Source organism: Eptatretus burgeri, chromosome 18, assembly GCF_056783735.1.
Source record: "Eptatretus burgeri isolate ZD-2024b chromosome 18, Ebu_testis_v1, whole genome shotgun sequence".
Taxonomy (NCBI): domain Eukaryota; kingdom Metazoa; phylum Chordata; class Myxini; order Myxiniformes; family Myxinidae; genus Eptatretus; species Eptatretus burgeri.
The window spans coordinates 34,905,751-34,928,991 of NC_140978.1; the positions used below are offsets into that span (position 1 = coordinate 34,905,751).

The 23,241-nt window shown below is 44.7% G+C and overlaps 1 protein-coding gene across 4 annotated transcripts; it reads left to right on the forward strand.

Moving 5' to 3' along the window:
* The first annotated feature begins 4,468 nt into the window (after window positions 1-4,468).
* GHDC (GH3 domain containing) lies at window positions 4,469-22,406 on the forward strand. 4 transcript variants are annotated; one of them, XM_085863894.1, is made up of 10 exons: window positions 4,470-4,577; window positions 4,770-5,010; window positions 5,458-5,726; window positions 6,644-6,977; window positions 7,268-7,880; window positions 14,290-14,479; window positions 17,643-17,714; window positions 18,562-18,695; window positions 18,803-18,891; window positions 19,489-22,406. In XM_085863894.1, exons 3-10 carry the CDS (start codon window positions 5,572-5,574, stop codon window positions 19,705-19,707), a joined length of 1,806 nt encoding a protein of 601 aa, XP_085720020.1. In that variant the 5' UTR covers window positions 4,470-4,577; window positions 4,770-5,010; window positions 5,458-5,571; the 3' UTR covers window positions 19,708-22,406. The 4 variants fall into 4 exon arrangements, with proteins under 4 accessions (XP_085720023.1, XP_085720020.1, XP_085720019.1 ...); XM_085863893.1 differs by having other exon boundaries at window positions 4,770-4,937; XM_085863895.1 differs by having other exon boundaries at window positions 4,770-4,926.
* Window positions 22,407-23,241: the final 835 nt, after the last annotated feature.

Genomic DNA, 23,241 nt, shown 5'->3' on the forward strand with positions numbered 1-23,241 from the left:
GTGCAAGCTGAGATTATGCACTCTACCAAGCACTGTTCTTGTTTTATGTGGATCTGTTATGTGACGTACAGAATGCTGTTCCCTGTATGTCATCATTATCATGGTCAACAGTGATGATGCAACTTTCAGTTTAGTGCCGCACAGCACATGTAATCATGAAATGACCAATTTGAGAGCACGAGCACCTCCATTGATTAAATCCTTCATTTCTGTAAGACTAGCTTGAAGCATTGTGATGTCATGTAAATCATCACTTGCTTACAAATACTGTCAGTCAATCATACCTTCCACAAATGACCCGAGGGTGGCACATTCCTGACAAATGATAAATAAGAAACATTTCTATTGTTTATTTAATTTTTGCATTCTCTCTCCTTTTTCACCACTTGGGCTGCTGCACATGGCCTGGACCCTTCTGTTGCTCTGAAGCTTCAGCCATAAAGGAAAGATTCTTATCTGGGATTACATTGCATGAGTTGAAATCTTCAACATTCAGTGTTTAAGGGAAGTGGTTCCCATCGTGTGCTGCCTTTTTGGCTGCTGGTTGCATCATTGGTTATGGGCGCAGCTATGCCGCTGATGCAGTGCCCCAATTACCAGTATACTGGTGCTCATTTCGCCGACCTCAGAAGGATGACAGGCTGAGTCAAACCCCTGGTGTTGATTCAGTGGCCAACAGGGCTCGAACTCAGGACCCTAGGATCCCAAGCCACCACCCTAACCGCTAAGCCAACACCAAGCTAGGGAAGTGGTGGAGGTCATTGATTTAAGTAATTCTGGACCCTGGGCTGACAACATAGCCTAAAAGTTTGCCCACTCACCTTTTGAGTTGTCTAGCCTGGGTTTGAATCCTGATTCGGCTATAAAGTCTCATCCTGGAGCTTAGCATGCAGGGCGATACATCAATGAGTGTGCCATCTAGCGGAGGGACGTTAAGCCGGAGCCCCCATCTTCCAGTACCGATCTTTGGTCAACGTTAAGGATCCAGCGGTACATTTCACGAAGATGGGCGAGATCAAAGGCTGGCACTCTGAACATCAGCGTCACACCTGCACCCCAGTAGAAATGCAACCTTCAGCTCTGTGCTTAACATGAAATGAACAAATTGAGAGTCCAATGATTAGGAAATGATAAATACTTACGCATCATCGTTTACAGTGTACCATTCAAGATTATAGATTACGTCATCGGTTTGACATGACATCACTGTTTGGTGACACGTGTTCCTTGCGTAAGTGCTCCACTGAGCCTTAAGCACCCTCTTGTCCTGGTTTATTTTGTGGAGCTTGTCTTGTTTACCCAGACGACCGATGTTAACACAGATAAATGATATGAAAAGCCTTCGAGAGGTTTGTGTGTTGCCAATGCCCATTTAAAATGACGTGACTGCGGCGGCCATCCCCTTTGCATACAATAACCCCACTTGTTTCTTGTTACAGAAATACACGATAGTTGTTCTCAAATTAAAGGATTTATGCACCATCATTCCCAAAATCGTGAGACAACCCGTTTTCCAGTTGAGGATTATAGACATGTGTGCAAAGTTCTGATTATACAGTTTAAACAACGACCATTCGATTGCCATTTATTCCCCGATTATTTATTATTACTTACGAAATCTAAAGATTTCGTAAGTATATTGATGACTTCGTCCTCTGTTTGTGTGTTTGTTTGTGTGCGTTTGTGTGTTTGTTTGTCGGCACGATAACTCGAGAACAGAAGAAGCTACCAGTGTCAAATTACACCACGTGATTCAGGAGGGTGATAGCTCGCGCTGATTAGATTTTGGTCAAAATCGGTCAAAGGTCAAGGTCACAGTGAGGTCAAACATCCAAAAAAAAAGTTATAACTCGAGAACGGAAGAAGCTTCCAATGTCAAATTACACCACGTGATTCAGGAGGGTGATGACGAGTGCTGATTAGATTTTGGTCAAAATCGGTCAAAGGTCAAGGTCACAGTGAGGTCAAACATTCGATTTTTGATGGTTTGGTACAGAATCATCGTAGAAACTTCTGGTTTGAGTCGCTACCTTCTCTAGAGACAGCTTTTATTAGACAAGGTCAGAGGGCAAGTTGACCATTTTGTAAGTACCAGTCTATGACTGCTTGTTATTATTTTTTGTTTCCCCCCCCCCTCCAAAATGAATCTGTATGGTCTGAAGTTTGTATCGTACAAACCTGTTACACGTTGTCCTTTTTGAAGCCTCTTTAGCAGTAGCCATGCCAGAGGCATAAATGATCCCCGTGGGTTTTTTTTTTTTTAAGTTTGCTTGGAATGTTGCCAACATAATGAACCAAAGGCAGAGTTGCCAGTTTGGCCTTTTACCAACCAAATTCACCGATTTTTGGCCTTTTTCACTGTTGTTTGGCCAACAAGGAAATAATGTGCTGGCCAACTCATTTTTTTGGCCTTTTTTTTTTCCTGCTGAAAGGCCAAATTGAAGACCTGGGTGCAAGAAGCACTTTAGTCACAAAATAACACTTTTGAGATATTGAGGATCAAAGTTTTCAAAACATACTACAGATACTTTTTTTTTAAGGTGGCATACTATGGAGCCTGTTGCTGGTTCCAGGGGCTATACAGAGCAGACAAACCCTTTTTTTGTGGAAAAATTATCCTTTATTACAAAGAAAACGAGAAAATTAGTTTTTGACTTAAGTACTTTTCGTGGCTAAATACCTGGACTTAGGTACTTTTTGCGACAAAGTGCCTGGATTTAGGTACTATTAACACACAAAGCCCTTTATTGCTCATTTTTTATTGCCAAACAGTCATTTTTACTTTGTCTCATGGGGCTGTACAGTGTACATACATCCAATACATGGGGAATCTGGGTCAGCACAGCATTGCACTGCACTGCCACATGCACAGTTTTATGAGGGCTCAAAAGCTGCTGACGAATGTAGTGCCTTTTTCAGTACCAGCAAAGTATAATGCATGGAAACTTCATACCTGATGTTTTGGCATCCTTCATTCTCTTTCTAGCCCAGTCTCCAGGGTTTCTTTTACGTTTTTTGCCCCTGTCATGCCTGTTATCAGGGTTATCCTCATTCACACCATGCTGTCCAGCCTCCATGGTCACCATTTTCACAGCTTTGTCACGTGACACATACTAGCATTTTGATTGGACAGTCATGGACTTAGGAACTTCTTGCTCAAACATTTCTGGACTTGGGTATTTTTGCACTACATTTTAATGAATTCAGCAATGACCATATACCAATATACAGGACTTGAGTACTTATTTTCAGAATTTTTTGGTATCAAATGATGCTCTGGCCATTATAGATTATAGTACTGGTGCCAGCTCATTTTTTTTCAAAAATGTGACTCAAGTACTTCTTGCACCCAGGTCTTCAATTGCTTTTGGCCATTTCTGGCCGGGTGGTGACTGCAGCTGATCTCACGGTTACCAGAGCCAATCAGAGCCATGAGTCCCAAGCCCCCCCTTTCCCACCTTCTTCTTCTTCTTTCGGCTGCTCCCGTTAGGGGTCGCCACAGCGGATCATGCGTATGATCCGCATAGTGATTTGGCACATGTTTTACGCCGGATGCCCTTCCTGACGCAACCCTGGTCGCCTCTTACGGCACAAGGATATCCCCCCCCCCCCTTTCCCACCTGCATGTGTAAATTCCGCATGCACTCGTGTGACTCGTGTAATGTCCACGAGTGCTGATGCTGTCCAAGCATGCACGCGCGTGGTTGATGGGTCACGTGTCGCAATCGTAGTATGCACTTGCAAATATTGACTTGGCTGTCGCAATGAGCAGGTAGCCAGATATTTGAAGCGGTGGATTTTGAAAGGTAGATTGGATTCGAAAGGCACTTTTTCATAAAGCTTTGAGAACTTTTCCACAAATCAACCCGCGAGGCATGTGCTTGGGCCCCTTGCCATCCTCCACTCACGACGTGCCCCCGCTGAGAGAATCTGGTGAGCAGGATTCCCATAAATTTCAGATCTTTTCGAATTTTGGCATTTTTCAAAGCGATTTGGCCGATCACCAAAAAACAAAAAACCTGGCAAACCTGATGCCAAGTCAGGTCAGATATCGGAGGCGGAGCAGCACGTCACCTTGCCCACTTCCCACTTGTACTCCAGGAGTCTTCGAGCAAGACTCCGTTCCTTTTAAATTGCTGTGAACTGCTGATGGTGTCCCCCTGTAGGTGACAGCAATAATTAGTCGGCCTAATTTGTTCATGGTGCTGGCGATAGCTCGCCCACTCTTCACGAAGGATACTTTGGGATATTTGACGTCCACCAATTCATGCTGGTAGATGGGATGCCCAGTTTAACGTCCATCCGAGGGATGGCACACACCTTGACGAATCACCAGGATATCGAACCTCAGAAGAAAATATTTAGAGAACACGGAAACACTGCAACAGGCAACATTGACCTCCTTGAATTAAGGCTCTGCCCCCCCCCCAAGCTGAGACCTGCCCCCCTCACGCTGCTGTCACGTGACGTCACGAGGCGCGTGCGGCCGCAGGGGGGCGCTCGCAGAGCGTTCTTCGAACTCTTCCGCACGGGAAGTGCAAGGATCGACGGGGTAAGATCGGCCCGTTCTTACGTACGTAAGTATGAGTGGAACGCACAGTACGTACGCGCCGTACACAGACACGCACTTGATACATCGTACAACCAAAGTGTTATCATCGGATGAATAACAAAGCGAAGGGGACACAGTTAGAGGAAAACGTACTTTGTGACGTCGGAGGGCAGTCCTGTGACAGCACAATGCCTTGCTTGTGCTGTTTGTCTCGCAGCTTTACTCCCACGACGTGGACTGGTGGAGAAAGTTATTAAAACTGATAACTGTAAACTACTCGGCCAGGAATCCATCCGGAGCCCCCCCCCCCCTCCTCGACAATGCTGAAATTGGATATCCTACCCAGCATGCACTGCGCAGGAATATAAACACAGGTGATCTACAGGTGAGACGAGAGGACTTTGTGGAAGAGTTGTGCCTGAAACGTTTGGGGAATCTGCTTAATTGTCCCATGTATGGTAAGTTGGTCTGGGATGTCGTTTTGAGAAACTTGATGAAATATAATAATGCTTTCCATCAAGATTGTACAATTTAAACAATTACAAGCTGTCACAATTGCATCAGGATTGATGCTGTCTTCGTCATAATGAAGATCTATCTCATTATAGATCGTTGTCGTTGGAGTGTTTCGGTCATGTCGGTTGGTAAGATTGAATGGTTGTTGATTATGTGTCATTTAGCTGCTGTTGTGTACAAATGTGATCACTTTGAAATACAACAGTTCTGATAACATTTGGTTACATCTGGGCTGTAGCTGCCACTTTGTCACGTGACATTGCATTTCAAAATGACGTAACTTGTGTTGGAATCGATGATATGACGTTCATTGTTGATGCTTTTTGGAAATGATAATACCTGCAGTTGATAGAAACACCTGTGCTGATGACGTGTTTCTATTGTCCAAGCAATGCTTGCAGGGGATTGACCGAGAATCACGGCCTCTGTGGAAGCCAAACCCTGAGGTCCCCCAGTAACGTCGGATTTCCAACCCGCGCCTCTCCACCAGCCTCTGCTGCATCATGACTCTCCCTCTAGTATCGGCGCTGCTGCTCACCATGTTGGCGGTGTTGGGAGCCGGATTGTTACTTTTTGGCGTCATTCGTCGCACGATAACCGTTACCGGGCACCTGTGGACCATCATTTGGACACCAATCTGCTTTACGATTGTGCGCTGGCAAGTACGGCGCGTGCTGTGGCCTGGTCTGCTTTCGCTCAGCTTCCCCACACACCTGTTCATGAAATCCTAATTGAAATACTTGTGGTGTGTGTGTGCGTGTGTGCGTGCATGCGTGCGTGCGTGCGTGCGTGCGTGCGTGCGCGTTTCTTAAATGGCAGAATTGTGATTCTCCCCAATTTGCTCCCCCCTAGTCTATCTCCTGCTGCCTCAACCGCTCCCTTTTCTCATTGCTATTTTCCATAACTTACCCCCTCTTTTTTAATCTTTTTGCATCAAGTATATAGATTTGCATATGCAGTAGACATTACCAAAGACTGTCTGGTAATGACGTCACAAGCAACCAAGAGGGGTGTGATGCGGTTTCTGCCATCAAGTTTCTTTTGAGCTTTAGCTTTACGTGAAAATGAAAAGCTACCTGCTGTATCAAAGCATGTGGCATCTGTCACCCCCATCCCCCCCCAGCCCCCCACCCACCAAATTCCATTCCCCAAACAAAGAAAACCTTTTTTTTAATGTGTGCTCTCATTCACCTGGTACTGTTCTGTTTTCTCTTGGGGTTTAAGCTTTCAACAGGTTCTCATAACCCATCTGGTTCCTACAGTAATGTTTCTGGCTTGTCATTGATGGAGGAAATGAAAGCTGACCTCGTTGCCCAATATCAGACAGCCTTGAAGCTACATCTGACATACATTAAAGTCGATGATTCGACACATCAAATAACGGATGCTTCCTGGGTGTCAGAGCTTGACAGCCAAGCTGAGAAACCTTCCAAGCAACGCTCCTGTTATGCCCAGGCCGAGATAAACGAGATATCAAGTTGTGATATTAATTTGAAATATTTATTGAAACTTGTTTTGTTTTTTCCATCTGAGATTAACTATAAGTTTTCTCCCACCGTATTGTTCGTATATTAGGCTGGGTTGGTGGGAGCGACAACGGCTGGAAAGGGACACTCAGGACGTGCAGCGCATCCAGTCCAACCTTTTGCGTCATTGGCTACGGAGTAATCCCATCGCAGAGTGCAAACGTGGCCGCGATGAGCAGGAATCCAAAAGCAACCGAGCTTTGTTTCGGTCCACATACCCCCTTACACGGGTCGAGGATTATCAGCTCTCGGGCACCTGCTGCGTGGTCGAGGAGGAGGTGCACAGCATGCGAAAACCATGGAAACTCCTTGTATCGAGGCATTGTTCTGGACAAAAGGTCATCTTTCCCATCATGCACGATGCATTGCGTAACTACGCGCAGGTCAGGGTCCAAACTCTCCCACCCCACTCCCATTTGAACCCATGAAGCACGAACCTTCGTAATGTATAGATATTGGAATTGATGAGTAAACACTTGTAGTATGTGATACAATTAATTATTTGACTCTAACATGGGAAACGTCACCACTTTGGCGGCAAGTTTACTTAAAGATAATACGATGATGAACTTTTTGAACTTGGAAGTGTTGCTTCCTGATTTGTTGTTGTCAGGAGAATATTTTTTTTTTCTGGGCAAAACGTCACCAGTTTGTTTTCCATTTTTCTTTTTAGGGAATTGCCGTTTCTTTTGATGCAATTTTGGGTGCAAGTCGAGAAATGTGCAGCCGTCAAAAGGCCTGTCGTTTTTCCTACACGCATTCCTGTCTTCCGACTCGTTCTGGGATTCCAACCACACCCGATGTGAACCCAGGGTTTTTCAACAAGTTGCTGTCGTACGGCCTATCGACCCCAATGGCTGGGCAAGACCTACCGGCTGGGCCTGATGCTTGCTATATCCACCTACTCTTTGCCTTATGTCAGCGTGCTTTGGTGAGATTGGAAGCACCTGGGACGGCTCAGTTGCACAACGCGTTTCTCCTGCTCAGAACTCGCTGGCAGGCTTTGGCTGAAGATATCGATAAAGGTCTCATTTGTACGGCCCTTGGCCTCCCAGTGGCCGTGCGGAGGAATTTGGAAGATGGGTTAACCACCGATCCAAAACGTGCGGAGGAGATTCGCCACGAGCTAGAGGAGGGCTTTGAGGGAATTGCTCTGCGTTTGTGGCCAGATCTGCAACTGGTGATGGTGAAGGATGCAGGCCCCAACGATCCACACTCTGATGCGTTGAGGAATTGTTACTGCAAAGGAGTTGCCATGTACTCCCCAATCTATACCACGGGGCAAGGTAAAACCCCTAACTTTGAAGATGATCTTCATAGAGTGTCGGCTTTGTGGAATAGTTCTTAGAAAACCAAATTTCACACCAAAATATGTTTTGAACTCGTTCTGCCTGTACTTTCCTCCTTTGTTCATTCTTTATTCCTTCCTTTTTAAAAAATTTTCTCAAAACTGAATCTTCATTGAATGAAACACTTCTTCCTTTAAAAGCTTTGTGTTTTTCTTCACCCCATGTGGTTTTCTTCATCATGCATGATATATTCCTCCTCTTCTTCTTCTTCTTCATAAGGCTTATTTCCAAACCTGTTTCACTCCTAAACGCTTCATCCATGAAATCTTCTCCCATACCTACAGCACCATTTTCTTCCGTGCCTTCAACAACCATTCATTTCACCCCTCCCATGATGTCTCTCTCCATATATCCAGACTAGGAATCTTGAGAAGTCAAGTTTTCGGACGTTGTCTGCATGCGACGATAAAATCAATTGCCCATTCACATCCATTAACGGTGTCAAACCCCTCTATGTTAGTACCCTCCCCAACATCTACATTCCCACTTCTTTCCAACCCCATCCCTTCTCTGTGTCCACCTCTTCAGCATCCCTCCCCACTTCATGTCCTTCTTTCTGCATCCACTTCCCCTCACCCATCTTCCTCCTCCTATCTTCTCCATCACACTCCGCCTCTCACATCTTCCCTCTCGTCCCACATCCTCTCTGCTTCCCCTTCTTCCTGCTCCTCTCCCAGCTTCTCCCCATCCCGTCCAGTGCCCTCCCAGCTTCCCCTATGCCTTGCCCCCAGCTTCCCCTTTCCTTGCTCCTTTCCACTTTCCTGTACCCTGCCAACAACACCTCCCTTGTCCCTAACTGTGTGGACCTCAAACATCCAAGGCTTCCGCTTCAACCTGATAGATCTTTCAGTGCATGCCGCTGCTGATGCACCGGACATCATCTGTTGAACAGAATCCGTCCTCTCACAGGATGTTGCTGACTCGTTCGTGTTTGTCCCTGGCTCTTGTCTCCTTCGGTTTGGTAGGCCTCATGCATCCATGGACATTTGGCTGTAATGTTCCCCTCCGCTCCCTTGGCTTGTTTTTGTCTGTGTGTTGTACCATCCTCCAAACTGTGACGACTCCATTTATCTCCTCTCTCTCTCTCTCTCTCTCTCTCTCTCTCTCTCTCTCTCTCTCTCTCTCTCTCTCTCTCTCTGTCTCTGTGTCTCTGTGTCTCTGTCTCTCTGTCTCTCTGTCTCTCTGTCTCTCTGTCTCTCTGTCTCTCTCTCTGTCTCTCTCTCTGTCTCTCTCTGTCTCTGTCTCTCTGTCTCTCTGTCTCTGTCTCTCTGTCTCTGTCTCTCTGTCTCTGTCTCTCTGTCTCTGTCTCTCTGTCTCTGTCTCTCTGTCTCTGTCTCTCTGTCTCTGTCTCTCTGTCTCTGTCTCTCTGTCTCTGTCTCTCTCTCTCTCTCTCGCACTGTCTCTCTCTCTCTCGCACTGTCTCTGTCTCTCTCTCTCTCTCGCACTGTCTCTCTCTCTCTCTCTCTCTCTCTCTCTCTCTCTCTCTCTCTCTCTCTCTCTCTCTCTCTCTCTCCCCACTCATCCAAACTCTCTCTTCCTCATACGTGATGATTTTCATTGTCACTGTGACCTCTCTCACCAGCCATGACACTGAGGTGGAGGATCTCTGTGACTCCATGGGACTGACTCAATCTGTGAACGTTCCATCCCAGAATTCTGCCAATCGCAAATCCTCCTTTCTGTACTTGGCGATGATTAATTTCCATGCAAGTGGCTCCTGCTTTTCCTCTGCTCCAATCTGATCATATGCTTTTGAGAGTCAAAGAGAACTGCCGCAACAACGGAGAGTCTGGCAGTTCACTCAAGCAGATTGGCATGGACTGCAAGCAGTCATCTCTTTTCAGGACTGGTCTCCCATACGTACTGCCCCTGATGTTAACTCAGCCTGGGAATTCTTCCATATAAACGTGCTCTCTCACATGCACAGATTCATCCCATCTAATCCCAGTTATTCAACACTTCTTCCCACCCATGGTACATTGAATCCAGTGGTGAGTCAATAGCTTTGAAACAACTTGCCTTCTCCTCCTGGAAGGAAAACCCGACTGAAGGCAATCTCAGATCCTTCCACAAAGCTCGTAACAAGTGTTTGTCCACTCTCAGGAAAGCCGCAAAAGTCAACATCTGTCTAATCTCAAGAGTTAACTTTCAAACTTCTCTCCCTCCTCCAAAACCTGGTGGTGCCGAGTTAAGTCTATTTATGGTGTATGCTCCCCTTCCATCCCTTCCCTCTCCTCAAATAGCATCACAGCCGATTTTGCTCCTAATAAGGCCAAATGCCTCAATTCTGTGTTTGCTTCCAAATCTCGTGGCCCCAACCCCTTATTCTCAATGCCCACCCTTCTCAATCATAACCAACTGCTCCTGGATTCTGTGTCTTTTGCACCTGAGAAAGTGGAGAAGGTTCTGGCAATCCTCGACTCTGATTCTGCAACTGGACCTGACGGCATCAGCTCATGTGTCCTAAAAAATATGCTACTGCTGCTCTTGCACTTCCTCTCTCTGCCCTTTCACCCTATCATTTGCCCGAGGACCTAGGTCATCTTCCATCTGCCTGGAAGTCAGCCAACATCACTGGATTACACATAAAGGTGCAAAATTTGATCCCCTTAACTACAGACCAATCGGCTTACTTCTAATCATCAGCAAGGTCATGGAATCCATCATCACAGTTGACATAAAACCATTCCCTTTCTCCAACAGTCTCATCGCTGTTCATGAATTCTCATTCAATCCTGGTCGCTCTTCCTTGGGCATGCTGCTTCGACTCTCCCAACAATGGATGGAGGCCCTCAATATCAGACATAAGATCAGGGCCATCTCTCTGGACATATCTCGTGCTTTTGACGCAGTCAGGCATGCTGCCGTGCTCTCCAAACGGTCTGCCAATGGCATCTAAGGCCAACTCCACTCTTGGATTACTGACTTCCTCGATGCTTGTAGCAACGTGTGGCTCTCAACAGAATCCTTTCATCTCCTCTCCCTGTCAAGGCTGGAGTGCCCCAAGGCAGTGTTCTTGGCCAAGTCCCATTGCTGATCTTCATCAATGATCTCTCTGACTCACTGGAAAATCCTCTTTGTCTCTTTTCTGATGAATCCACCCTCTGCTGTGGCATCCCTCATCCTTCAAATAGGCATACAGCAGCCTCGTCTCTCTCTGCAGACATTGATAGAATCACAAGCTGGTCAAACACTTGGAATATGTCTTTCAATCCTGACAAATCTCACACTCGCACTATCTCTAGAGGACCGTCTGACAACCCCCCCCCCCCCACCAATCTTCTTTCTTAACATTCCTCTTGAGTCTTGAGGAGGTTCAGTCATTCAAACTTTTGGGCTGTACTATCAGCCATGATTCTCGTTGGGCAAACCACATTTCTAAGTTGGCTTCCAAAGCCAGTTGCTGAATGGACGTCCTCTGTCATGCAAAGTCCTTTTTGGCACTCCTGAACTCTTATCCACCTAAAAGGCCTTCATTTGCAGATTCATGGGGCACTGCTCTCCCCTCTGGATTGGTGCCCCTACCTCACATCTTGTTCCTCTTGACCTTGAGGAAAACCAAGGCCTTCAAGATCATTGGAATCTCCCATGATGATGCTAACTGTATAGGCCTATCACCTTCCCATTGCAGACAGGTCAATGGTCTCTTTCTTCTACCTCCTCCCTTCTGGTTTTGCACCCTCTACTTTTTACATAACTGCTCCCACTCCCCCCCCCCAACCCTCTTACCCCCAGGTTCCTGCAGGGTGCACGCAGTGCACCATCAAAACCTATTCTGGTGAAACTAATAAAATCCAGGATGACTGCTCACCTCCGCTCATTTTTTCCTCTTTTTCTCCCACCTGTGGAATCAACTTCCACACTCTCTTCAATCTCATCCTTCCCTCCAGGTCTTCAAGACAGCTATTCACCACCATCTCAGATCATCACTCTTCCAAAACCATGATCTTTTATAACCTCAAAAACCCTCCCCGAGCCCCCACTTCTTTCCACGTTTCTCTTTCCTGAGAGTTTACTTCTGTATCCATCTTGTCCACCCCATGTGTCCTCCTCTCCCCCTCATTCTTCCCCACGTCTCTTATTTGTCCAAATCTTCATCTATTTTGTCTGTCATCCCTGCTGTTGTTGTGTTTCCCCTCTCTCTTTCTCCTGTTTCCTTTGTTCTGCTACGTCCTGATCCATTCTACGTTCAAGCTGCTCCACGTGCCTTGACTTTGTATATGTAAAAAAATAAAACGATGCCAATGGTAACATTGACAGCCGGTTCTTTGATATATTGGAAATGTTTGTCCGGCGTAAATTCGCTCCTTATGAAAGATAACAATACAAGAGTGAGCTGAGGGGAGTAATATTTGCATTAGGATCCATCTTTTACCATTGCATCAAACGTCTTGGGGCACCCTAGTATATTGGCAATGTGTAACAAGCTTTGGGGTGCAGCGTTCAATAGCCTTGAGGGCTTTCCCATACTCTAATCATCCTGAACACTTACTACGCTACTCGAACATCTGCCGGTTTTTGACAGATTGGAGTTGGGATTCTCCACCATTACTTGCCTCGCGGGTCCCCGAGGTCTTTCAAACTTTGTTTGTTGTTATCGTCAAGCCAGCAATTTGTCGATCTGATACAGTCCAACACTACCGATCACAAAGGTGCCTGAGGTCACATCCCTGCCTGAATAATAATGAACATCGGTTTTTTTTTTTTTTTTCGAGAGAGAGAGAGAGAGATAGATAGATAGATATGGATATGTCAATAATCCTGGAATTATACTCTGGAGGCTCATGGAAAGTGGAGGACGAGCATCTTGAGAAGGTCACTGGGACCTTGTTCCATTTCCAAAAGGAAAGACGAGACTTGACGTTTATTTTGAAGCTAGTACGCACCGAATCGGTGGGACATCGTCTGTTTTGGAAGAGGAGCATATCTTTGGTGTCCTCCGGCATCCCATGCCATCGCTCTTGTCTCCCGTGATGGTAAACGTTGAATATTAATCGCTTGCATTTCACACTCGCATCAACACGTTTCCATCCCTTAAACGGTCGAACCCTATGGTGTAATAAATCGGACCCTTTCCACATAGCTTCAGCGACAGTTTCTCATTTCTGTCAAGAGGCTTGGTGAAATTTTATCAGGGATTTTTTGGAGAAGCAATCCATCTTTGGACTCCATTGTTTGATGGGAGGGGTGGAGGTGGGGAGTGGGATGGCATTTGGAGAATATCTCGGATCCCAACAGATGTGCTCCATGTTAACAATCCATCATGTGGGGGTTCTCTTACCTTCTGAGATGATTTTTTTTTTTTTTTTAATTAACCTGTGGGATCTTGTGGTCAGGGTTGCTGTTACGCTGTCATTGTCCACTTCTTGAAAATTTTCCAGATGGCTCATTTGCAAAAGTGAGGACTTTTGAAATAATCATTATAGGGGTGAGAATGCTCTGAAAGGTCACAATCATTCCTCACTGGAACTCCAACTACCTCCTCATTGGATAATGATGCTCTGCAATTGAACAATGATGTCCTGACTGTTTATACTTAATTTGTTGATGGTATTCAAGGTAATGCAAATAGGATGCGATTGTGAGAACGATAATTTAAAGATGTCCCATGACCTTTGGCATGATGGTATACTTATTTATTTAAATTAGAGTGGGATCAATTATGAATTATTAATTTGAGGAAGGGAATTCGAGATGACCTTGGAGAAAAGGAATGTTTGGGTGTTTGAGGGGGAGAGAAAAGAGGTTGAGGAAGAGGGTTGTACAAGTGATCATCAGGAAGTGGTGGGTCAATAATTATATACACACACACACACACACACACACACACACACACACACACACACACACACACACACACACACACACACACACACACACACACACACACACACACACACACACACACACATTTTCAGGCCATTTTCCCCTGATGAAGCAGGGGGTTCAGCCTTGTGGACCCCATGACAATCATGTTCCATTTTTGAGGCAATGTTTTTATGGCCGGCTGCCCTTCCTGATGCCAACCCTTTCGTCGCCTCTTATGACACACAGGGATATGGTATACCTATTCTCACTGGGGCACACACTGGTACTCATTCCACTGACCTTGGAAGGATGACAGGCTGAGTCAACCCCACCTGGTGTTAATTCAGCAGCCAACGGGGCTCAAACTCAGTACCCTATGATCCAAAGCGGGTCAATAATTATTCCGTTTTGTGTATTAATATGTTGATGAACACAAAGGCAGTTATTTTTCACCACAAATCAAAGTATGCATTTATGTAATCCTGATTGATGTATGGACACTAAACATTCCCAGACTAATCTTGTTGTTCCGTGACAGGACTTATCGGCATCAATCTGTGGCCAATGTGTCCGGAGGCTTCCTACGTACTCATGCCTCGCTCGATGCTGTTTGAGTTCATTCCGGAGGAGAGTGCTGGACAAAATGGGCCAGAAACATTGTCCATGGAGGAACTGGAGCAAGGCGGGTGTTACGAGTTGGTTGTGAGCAGTTCTGCAGGTATCTACAGGTAAAGCTATTTGTGCACGACCCTCACCTTTTGCTACAACAAAACTTGGTGGATGAGTGATGAGTTGGGGAGGTAACAAGAACGAGCCGATTACATTTTCGTTCAGGTCCGGATCCAGATCCGGCCTTTCAATGGGATGCAATACGTAAACTGTTGAGCCGGTGGATGTATGCTCTCTACCGAGTGCCTTTCTAGTTCGATTCTGCCATGACAGGCACCTCTTCCTCTCGTCTTCAGTCCTATATATGAGCCATTGGCTTTGAGGTCAGTCAAATGAAACTCCAAACTGCGGATGCAAACATTGCAATTTGCACACAAATGCCAAAGTGACGGAAAACCAGTCATGAGAAAAATAATATTGAAAATGTACTTCTACACAAGCAAACCCAAAATGCGATTTCAAAATGGTGAACACTCTCCACCAGTGTGCTGTGATGCTCTTTATTCAGGTTATGGTCTGTGTTAGTGAGTACGTCAGCAATGTAATCAGATTAGTGAAGGTCGGTTTATGATTGTACACAATTGCAGTTGCTGTTATTAGTCGTCAGGATTACTCTTTTGGTTTACCTTTGGTGGCAGGGGACGGACGGTCTTTATGTGTCGAGGAAATATTGGAAACCTGAACACGAAAAGCAAATCAGTTCATGAGCACGTGTGTGAAGTAAAGACTGAACAAATCGTGTGCAGAAGAAAATGTTCCATGTGGATTAATATTTCTGTTGAGGCAGATCCAGGATTTTAAAAAGGGATGATTGGTGAGCGCAGGATTGGGCGGTGGGAGTAGGGGGGACGGGGGTGGTAATGCTTGTATAAATGCTTGTATCCGGATTCGGACCTTCACCAAAGTGAAATTGATTCATACCCAATCCGTCCACCCAGTTTCGTCCGAATCTGTCCCCAACTTTTTGAGATATCGTGCTATATATTCAGGGTTTCCACTGATTTGGGAAGTCAGGGAAAGTCAGGGAATTGAGGTTGGTCAGGGAAAGTCAGGGATTTTTTTTTGTTGGTCACGGAAATGTGTGATTAGTGCCGAATGATATTAATTAGTACCCTTTACACCCAGTCAATTATTTTGTTCATGATTATAAAAGTTTTCTTTATTGCTCTTTTCATGAATTGTTTGCTGTGAAGATGCTGTGCAGGCAGATGCTTTTCATGATGCTGTGCAGGTAGAAGGTGGAGTCACCTCTGTGAACATTGATAAGCCACTATTGATGTATGTCAGGGGTTCTCATGCCAGGTACCAAGCAGCACTGGAATGTAAACGTACAGCCACAAGTGAGCTCGATCAAAAGACTGCAGCTAAAAAGAAAGCATGTGAGCAGATAAAAGTGCTTCAGACTAAAAAGGCAAAATTTATGGAAGAAGCAGCAACTGAATCTCGGAAGGTTGATATGGAAATAGCAGAACTACAGAAACTAAAGAAGTAACAAACTGACATTTCACTTAATGTAAGCAACTGTCCATATTGTATATGTTAAGTATTGCAAAAATGTTACTCAAACAATTCACATTTGTTTCCTTAATTGCTAGTTTTTGCCGACCATATAATTCTAAGCTACACACGCTGCTTGATGTTATTGACATTTTCGCAATTCTAGTATATAACATCTTGACTGTTACTGAAACTTCCCATGTAACATTTGAGTAATTTCACTTGTGCGGCGGTGAACGTACCTGCTTCCGCAGGTAATGGTACAGGAGTACCCACCTAACCGTATAAGTTCAACAAACGGTCCTTTTTAGGACCAGATGCTTATAGAAAAATGTACTATATCGTAGTCTGTTAGTCATTTCTGCAATATCATCGGGTGTTCTAGTTTGTCTGTAATGTCACATTAACAATATCAATGTTTCGTTGTTATTTTGCAAGATTTAGATGTTCAAAATGTTGCTAAATTTTTTCTGATATAATTCTGATCTAGTCATGGTACCTGGCACGTTTGACATTAGTATGATTTGTGTTTTGTAAGTTTTATATCAATAAAAAAAAATTAAAATGCCAGTAGCTGGGAAAGTGTACTTTCTGGACCATTTTCAAAAAGACCGAAGTTAACACCCAAATGAAGAATCAGTTTAATTTCCCAACAAAAATGGTATTCAAAAGTTGTCTAAAGCACGCCAACATATTTTAAGATTCAAATAAATTTTGAAGCGGACACAATTTTCTGCTAGTATTGGCATTTTAAAAAGAAGAAAAGAATTGAAAATGATTGCATGTACACCATGTATAAATCAAAATGGTGATGGAAAGGAGTTTGTGTGGGGAGGAGGAGCCGACTAAAATAGCTTTATAAATTTTTACGTTTGAAAAGGTCAGGGAATCTTAACCAACACAGTCAGGGGAAGTCAGGGAATGTCAGGGAATTTCATTTTTGAGATTGAGTGGGAACCCTCATATTGGTTTTCGACCTATCACTCAATGGTGAAGAATCACTTAAAAAAATTATTGGATCTTTATGAAAATCTAGTCAATTGGTCCTTGTCACACACCCAGCCTGTCCTCCAAGTTTTGTCCGAATCCGTCCATAACTTTTTGAAATACTCTGCTCGCAGACAAATAAACAAGCAAACAAACAGGGGTGAATAATACATAGCCTCGGTCCACCTTTGGTGGCGTAGGTAATGAACGTGAAAGTGTAATTGTTCAAAATAAGAATGATAGACCTCCCCTCACCCCTTACTCCTTGGATAAATCGTACTTAATTAATCGAGATGATGGAGGGTAGTGTAGGGTAACACCGTCACTTGTAATAAAAAAGCACGACATGTAATTATTGCACAAAATTTCACTTCAAATAGATCGAAACGTTGCGCAGCATAGCCTAGAGATGTGTACACGTACTCACCTCTGAGCTGGCGATCCTGCTTTTGAATCTCGAGCCAGCTATAAGCTGGCAGCCTGGTGTTTCACATGCAGGGCAAAGCATCAATGTGTGTGCCATCCAATGAATGAATGCGATTGATGTAGTGAGTGCAGCAAATGGCATTTGCACCTGCGGTCTGCATCACACAGTGCGCCTCCAGACAGCAGCACCAAGTACACTTGTACACGATGTTGAACATTTGTGTGTTTTTTGTGTTGTATTTTACGATAATCTGCATGTTCATCACTGTAGTTTGCGTGAAGCATTTTCCCTGTGATTGCCGCTTTGTGCAGGTGCCGCACTGGCGATGTTTGTGAAGTCAAGAAATTCTACAATCGGAGCCCGGTGGTGCAACTGAAATACAGGTACAGTACGCTGCACCCAGAGTTTTTCCCAAATGTTACCAAAAACCATCTATATTTACCTCTATATATATATCTCAAAAAAGTTGCTGATGGATTTGGATGAAACTTGGTGGACAGGTTTGGTTTGTAAAAAGGAAGAATTGATTAGATTCGGTTTAGATCTGGATTCAGATCCAGCCTATCAGTGGGGTACCAAACGTAAACTCTTTGGCTTGGCGACAGAGATATGCACCACAGTGGTCAACAACGGCACAGAGTAATGCCATGCACAGCGGACATTAAATGGCCACCCAGAAGTTGACCCTTGCAAAAAAAAAATAATAATTATTGAGGAAAGTTGGGTTACCGGAAACTCGACATTTTATACGCCCGATCTATATATCGGGGCGTATTATGTGATACCGGTCGTCCGTCCGTCCGTCTGTTCCTGTCCGCACTCTAACTCCCAAAGTTTACAACTTTCACGTTTCATATTTGGTACCTAGGTACAGACTGTGGAGACGGTGTGTTGTGACATACGTTCGTCATCTAAAGTGGTTGCTGTTTTCCATGTAGTAGCACAATTTTTTCTACCATCTTGTTCTTCATAAATTGACGTGTTTGAATATATAATTGTGTGTGTGTGTGTGTGCGTGCGCGCACGTGTGTGTGTGTGCGTGCGCGCACGTGTGTGTGTATGTCACAGAGACTTTTTCGGGCGTATATTGTGCTCACTTGCGCTCTTGTTTTTTTTTTTTAGGCCCTAATAGTATGAGGATGCAGAAATTTGCAATTCAAGTAGTGTGGCTATCACTGTCCAAGCAGTGGCCTTGTATCTCACATTGTCCCACACCCTCGGCCTGCACAGACTGGACCAAGAGCTGTCTCTGCGCGGGGAGAGAACGTCTGAGGCCCAGCTGTACCAGGCTGTGTACTGTGCTGCGCGACACTGGCGTGGATCCGAGCTTGTGGAGTACTGCGGAACTGAGAGCCGCCTGCTTGGTACATCACCCGCTCAACGTGGGAGCTCAAGCTACTGTGAGAATGCTTTGTTTAGTCTTGCACATCGACGCTTACACATAGTGACCGCTTGGTTTCCTCGCCGTCAGGAAATGCGGCAGGATCTTTCGATGCGCACTACGTGGTGTTTGTGGAGCTGCATGGCACACAGAGCCTGACCGAGGCCCAGAAAAACAAGGTGCGCACAGAGATTTTGCTGATTCCAACAACTTTAATCACATTACTCGAATTTACCTGTGGAAATTTATCGTGTGCATCTTTACACATGTCTCTATTTGTATACTAGAATAGCCATGGGGCACAACCGTGACGTGCTGAACAGCAAAGTGTCCTTGTACAGAGTGCAAAAGGCAAATTGGTCAAGTTGTTTAACTTTTCAAGCCAACTTGATCTTTGTTACTAATAGGGCCATTGGGACAATGCAGAGAGGATTAGCGTGGCCCCACAGTTAGGGTAACATGGTAACAGCTCGAAGTCTTTGAGATTTTGAAAATCCTACTTTTACATCCATAGTTTCAGACAAGTTGGCCAACTTAATGTTCGCCTCTGACAAGGCCACGTTCTAAAAGACGCAAGTCCTGCTGGATTCACCTCGACACGGCAGTATTCAAAAGACTTTACTCGTTCAGGAACAAAATCGATAACGACGCTGCACAGGGGAAAAGATGGTACAAACGGGGCATGCGAGCTTGCCATGACAAGCTCGCTCGTGTAATCAACCCCATTGTGTATACACGTTCAACATCTTATACCCTTGTGCATTTCTCCTCTGCAGTTGGATCAATACCTTCAGGAAGACTCTGTGACCTACAGGATTCTCCGTAACAAGGGCAGCATTGGAGCAACACGTGTCATCGTGGTGTTTGTCGGGACGTTTGAGGCCTTGAGGGATTCCGTAATTGGACTTTCGGCTCCCAATACCAATCCAATGAACGGGCACATCCTGCGAGGGCAAGCCCAAGTCGAGTTCCTTCTGCAGAGATGTATCACCTGAGCCTTCGATACGGTTGCCGCTGCTTTGGCGACAGAAGACGTTTCATTCACAGGGAAGACGTTAATTTCTCCTTCGGCACGTCTGAGTTGTGACTTGGCAAAACGACTTTGCCAACTGCCTGGTTCAATCCAACTTCATTCTCATCTCCTCCTCCCCCACCCTTTCCCCTTTTTCCCTCCCACCTCCTCCAACCACAATAACTCCATTTATTTTTATTTATTTTTTATTTTGTTCGCTGATGGTAAGAGTTTGGTTGGTGAATGTTTTTGCATCTGTGATGCAGCCAAATTGGAGGCAAGAGTGTTTATGCGATGACATCCAATAACGGATACTTTGGAACTCTCTCGCTTTTCGTTTTAGCTCACAATACGAACTTTTGGATTTGACTTTGGGGACTCGGTTTAATAATAATAATAAATAATAATGAGTTCCTTTACAAGGAACTCAATGTAGAAGGAGGCCATTAGGCCCATGAAGCTTGCACAATGGTTGCCAACCTATGGTTGGTTGACCATGCTCTATCCCTTTGAAATGCTGAGCACGAAGCAAGGAAGTAACACGTTCATTATTAGTCTTCGATTTGACTCGGCCGGGGTCGGGTTTGAACCACCGACCACCCGAACACAGAGCGGATGCTTTCACCATGATGCCACCGAGTCTGGTTGTTTGTATACAAATGAGACGTTAATGTAGATATAGCTCGCTGCCTTAACAATGCTGCCAAAGAATGAGAAATAGGGTAAAGTGTCAGTGTATAGATACCCGAAACGCTTGATAATATATATATATAATATGGAGCATAATTTGTGCAATACACGTGTAATCACTCGAGTTTAACTTTGGTCCACCATGAACCCTGAGCCGTGTATTTAAGATATTACTACATGTGAAGAAAGCCATCAAAGTCAGTTTGTCTTTGATTGTCAAAATTCAGAAGTCGAATTAAAACGGCGTTTCGAGAGCAAAGCCTTCCGATGCTTTCTTCTTTCAGATAAAGCATTCAGACACCTGAAAAATATTTTATTTCTATAAATGCTCGAGTCATTCTTCGATATCTCATGGCCAACACTCGGCTCTACTTTTTATGAAAATGACCAAAATGCCTTTGTAGTTATCCTCGTTGGCGTTGATCTTTCTATCCGCACTTTTGTTAAGTGTCGGATGAAAACAAAATTAATTAAAAAGCGTTTAACCGCACCATCATAACTTGCCCCAAGTGCACGGGGCTGGCCACGTGATCCGAATTGCGTGTACAAATTATTCTCTAAAAATATAAATTAACTACGACAGTTGTCTCATAGGATGGCGCAGAGGTAGCGGACTTACATTTGAGCTGTCTCGTCTGGGTTCGATTCCCGAGTCGACTGTAAACTGTCTGCTGTTATTTGGGCAGGATATTGCATCATAAAGTGCATTGTCCTTTGGATGTACGTTAAGTCAGGTGTTTCAAATGTTAGCATTAGTTGGTGTGGGATGACAGGATGGTCGAGAGGTATGCACACTTGTCTCTTAGCTGTCTAGCCTGGATTTGAATCTCGGCTCAGATAGAAACTGTCATCAAGGTGTTTCACAGACAGGATGATTCATCAATGTGTGTGCCGTCCCTCAAATGGACGTTTAAATTGGTGTCCCATCTGCCAACATTAGTCGGTGGATGTTAAAGATCTCACGGTGACGAGCTGTTGCCGGCATCGTGAACAAATGAGAAATTCCTGCTCTAACCAGCAAAGGGCAATGCATCAGCGGCACAGCCGTGCCCTCAGCCAATGATGCTACCCCACAACCTTATACTGTATACGAACGACGACGATTATTTTCTATACGTTGAATATCCTTCTGTGTCTTTCATGAAGAATAGGTGAGTTACCCTCCCCCTCCGGCACCCTGAGCAGCCAGCCAGTTCCTGAAAGACTTGCGCCAAAAGCTTTACCCCGCTCACCCCACAATAATCTGGGAAATAATCAGTGCCATTAATGTAGTACTAAATAGTAGTTGTACCTCATGCTCGGCAGGTATTTTTGGGGGGAAATTTGTCGAAAATTTTACACCTTGACTCACCAACATCAACGAACAAAACCCAAACACACGTGTCTGTCTCTCTCGCTCTCAATCTGTCTCTCTCTCTCTCTCTCTCTCTCTCTCTCTCTCTCTCTCTCTCTCTCTCTCTCTCTCTCTCTCTCTCTCTCTCTCTCTCTCTCTCTCTCTCTCTCTCTCTCTCTCTCTCTCTGTCTCTCTCTCTCTCTCTCTCTCTCTCTCTCTCTTTCTCTTTCTCTTTCTCTTTCTCTTTCTCTCTCTCTTTCTCTTTCTCTTTCTCTTTCTCTCTCCGTCTGTCTATCTCGCTCTCACTCTCGCTCTCTCTGTCCTCATAACAATGCACTCGCAAGGTGCTGCAGAAGAGATTACAGGCTTTTTGTTTTCGAGAACATTGTAGAAGTTGCCATCACGGTGAGGAAGCTGTTTGTGAGACCCTGCCTTCCAGGTCGGGATTTATTTTTGTTCCAAATGTTGATCTATTATCGAGTGGATGAGAGGTATTGAAGTCGTGACTGTTGCAGGTCTAAAACAGAAGGTGCAGTTTGGGTAAAGCACACACGACGTGTTACATTCGTGATAAAACTTGTCTCGGTGAACATTTTTTTATTTTGGAATGCATTATTCTGGCAATAAAACGCACCAGCTTTTGAATGCTGCTCGGTTGATGGGCTCTGTTCCTTGGCTTTGTACCGAGATGTGTACGGTTGATAAGGGCTTGGCACACTTGATAGCGTTGCGCTCTCTCTTCATACCCGCTATTATACCATTATTAACGCTTTTCATGCTCCGAATGGAATGTTTTATCTTCATTGTTTGTTCATTTTTTTTTTCTTTTACAGCAACACTGACCCAAAGTGCCCGCATTGTATTAGTGGATGATTTTGATAGCCCACATCTTCCTATTTGGATTTGAATCTTGGAAAATCACAAAAGAAATAGCAAACCGGTCTCTTTCATGCACAGCAGTCATGAGGAAATCTTGAGAATCTTCTGGTCTGACATGGTTGAGTAAGAAAGAGGTTGAATGGCCAACAGGGAGGAAAGCATCATGGAAGAGATCACAATTCGGAGGTAGAGATGGATTGGTCACATGTTGCACATGGAGGATCAATATATACAGAAAAGAGCAATATGCTGGTTACCTGATGGGAAGAGAAGGGTTGCATGGCCAAGAGAGACACAGCGACATACTGTTGATAAGGAAATGAAAGGAATGAAGGTTACTTGGAATAAAATTGAATCATGAGCCCAAGATCGATGAAAGTGGTGAAAGTTCGTAAGAAGCTCCATGTGGCAGGTGGAATCGGTAAACAGTCGCCGTTTAAGGCCCACTCACACATTGACGTTTTAGCCAGGAATGGCAACGTATGAAAATGCACGTAAAACGTTGGTGTACGCTGAAGTTTTGAGCTTTTTTTTTAAGTTTTGGTAGTATTCATAATGTGTTGTTCGTATGCATAATGTATTAGTAACGGGCACAGAACGTTTCGTTGTGTTAAA

What these genes read in the sequence shown, in the direction of transcription:
- GHDC (XM_085863894.1), top strand. Translation starts at nt 5,572, where the DNA reads ATGACTCTCCCTCTAGTATCGGCGCTGCTGCTCACCATGTTGGCGGTG. An exon ending in AGTTCTGCAGGTATCTACAG is followed by an intron (nt 14,480 to 17,642) that starts GTAAAGCTATTT and finishes CGCTTTGTGCAG; the next exon opens with GTGCCGCACTGGCGATGTTT. An exon ending in GTGGTGCAACTGAAATACAG is followed by an intron (nt 17,715 to 18,561) that starts GTACAGTACGCT and finishes CGGCCTGCACAG; the next exon opens with ACTGGACCAAGAGCTGTCTC.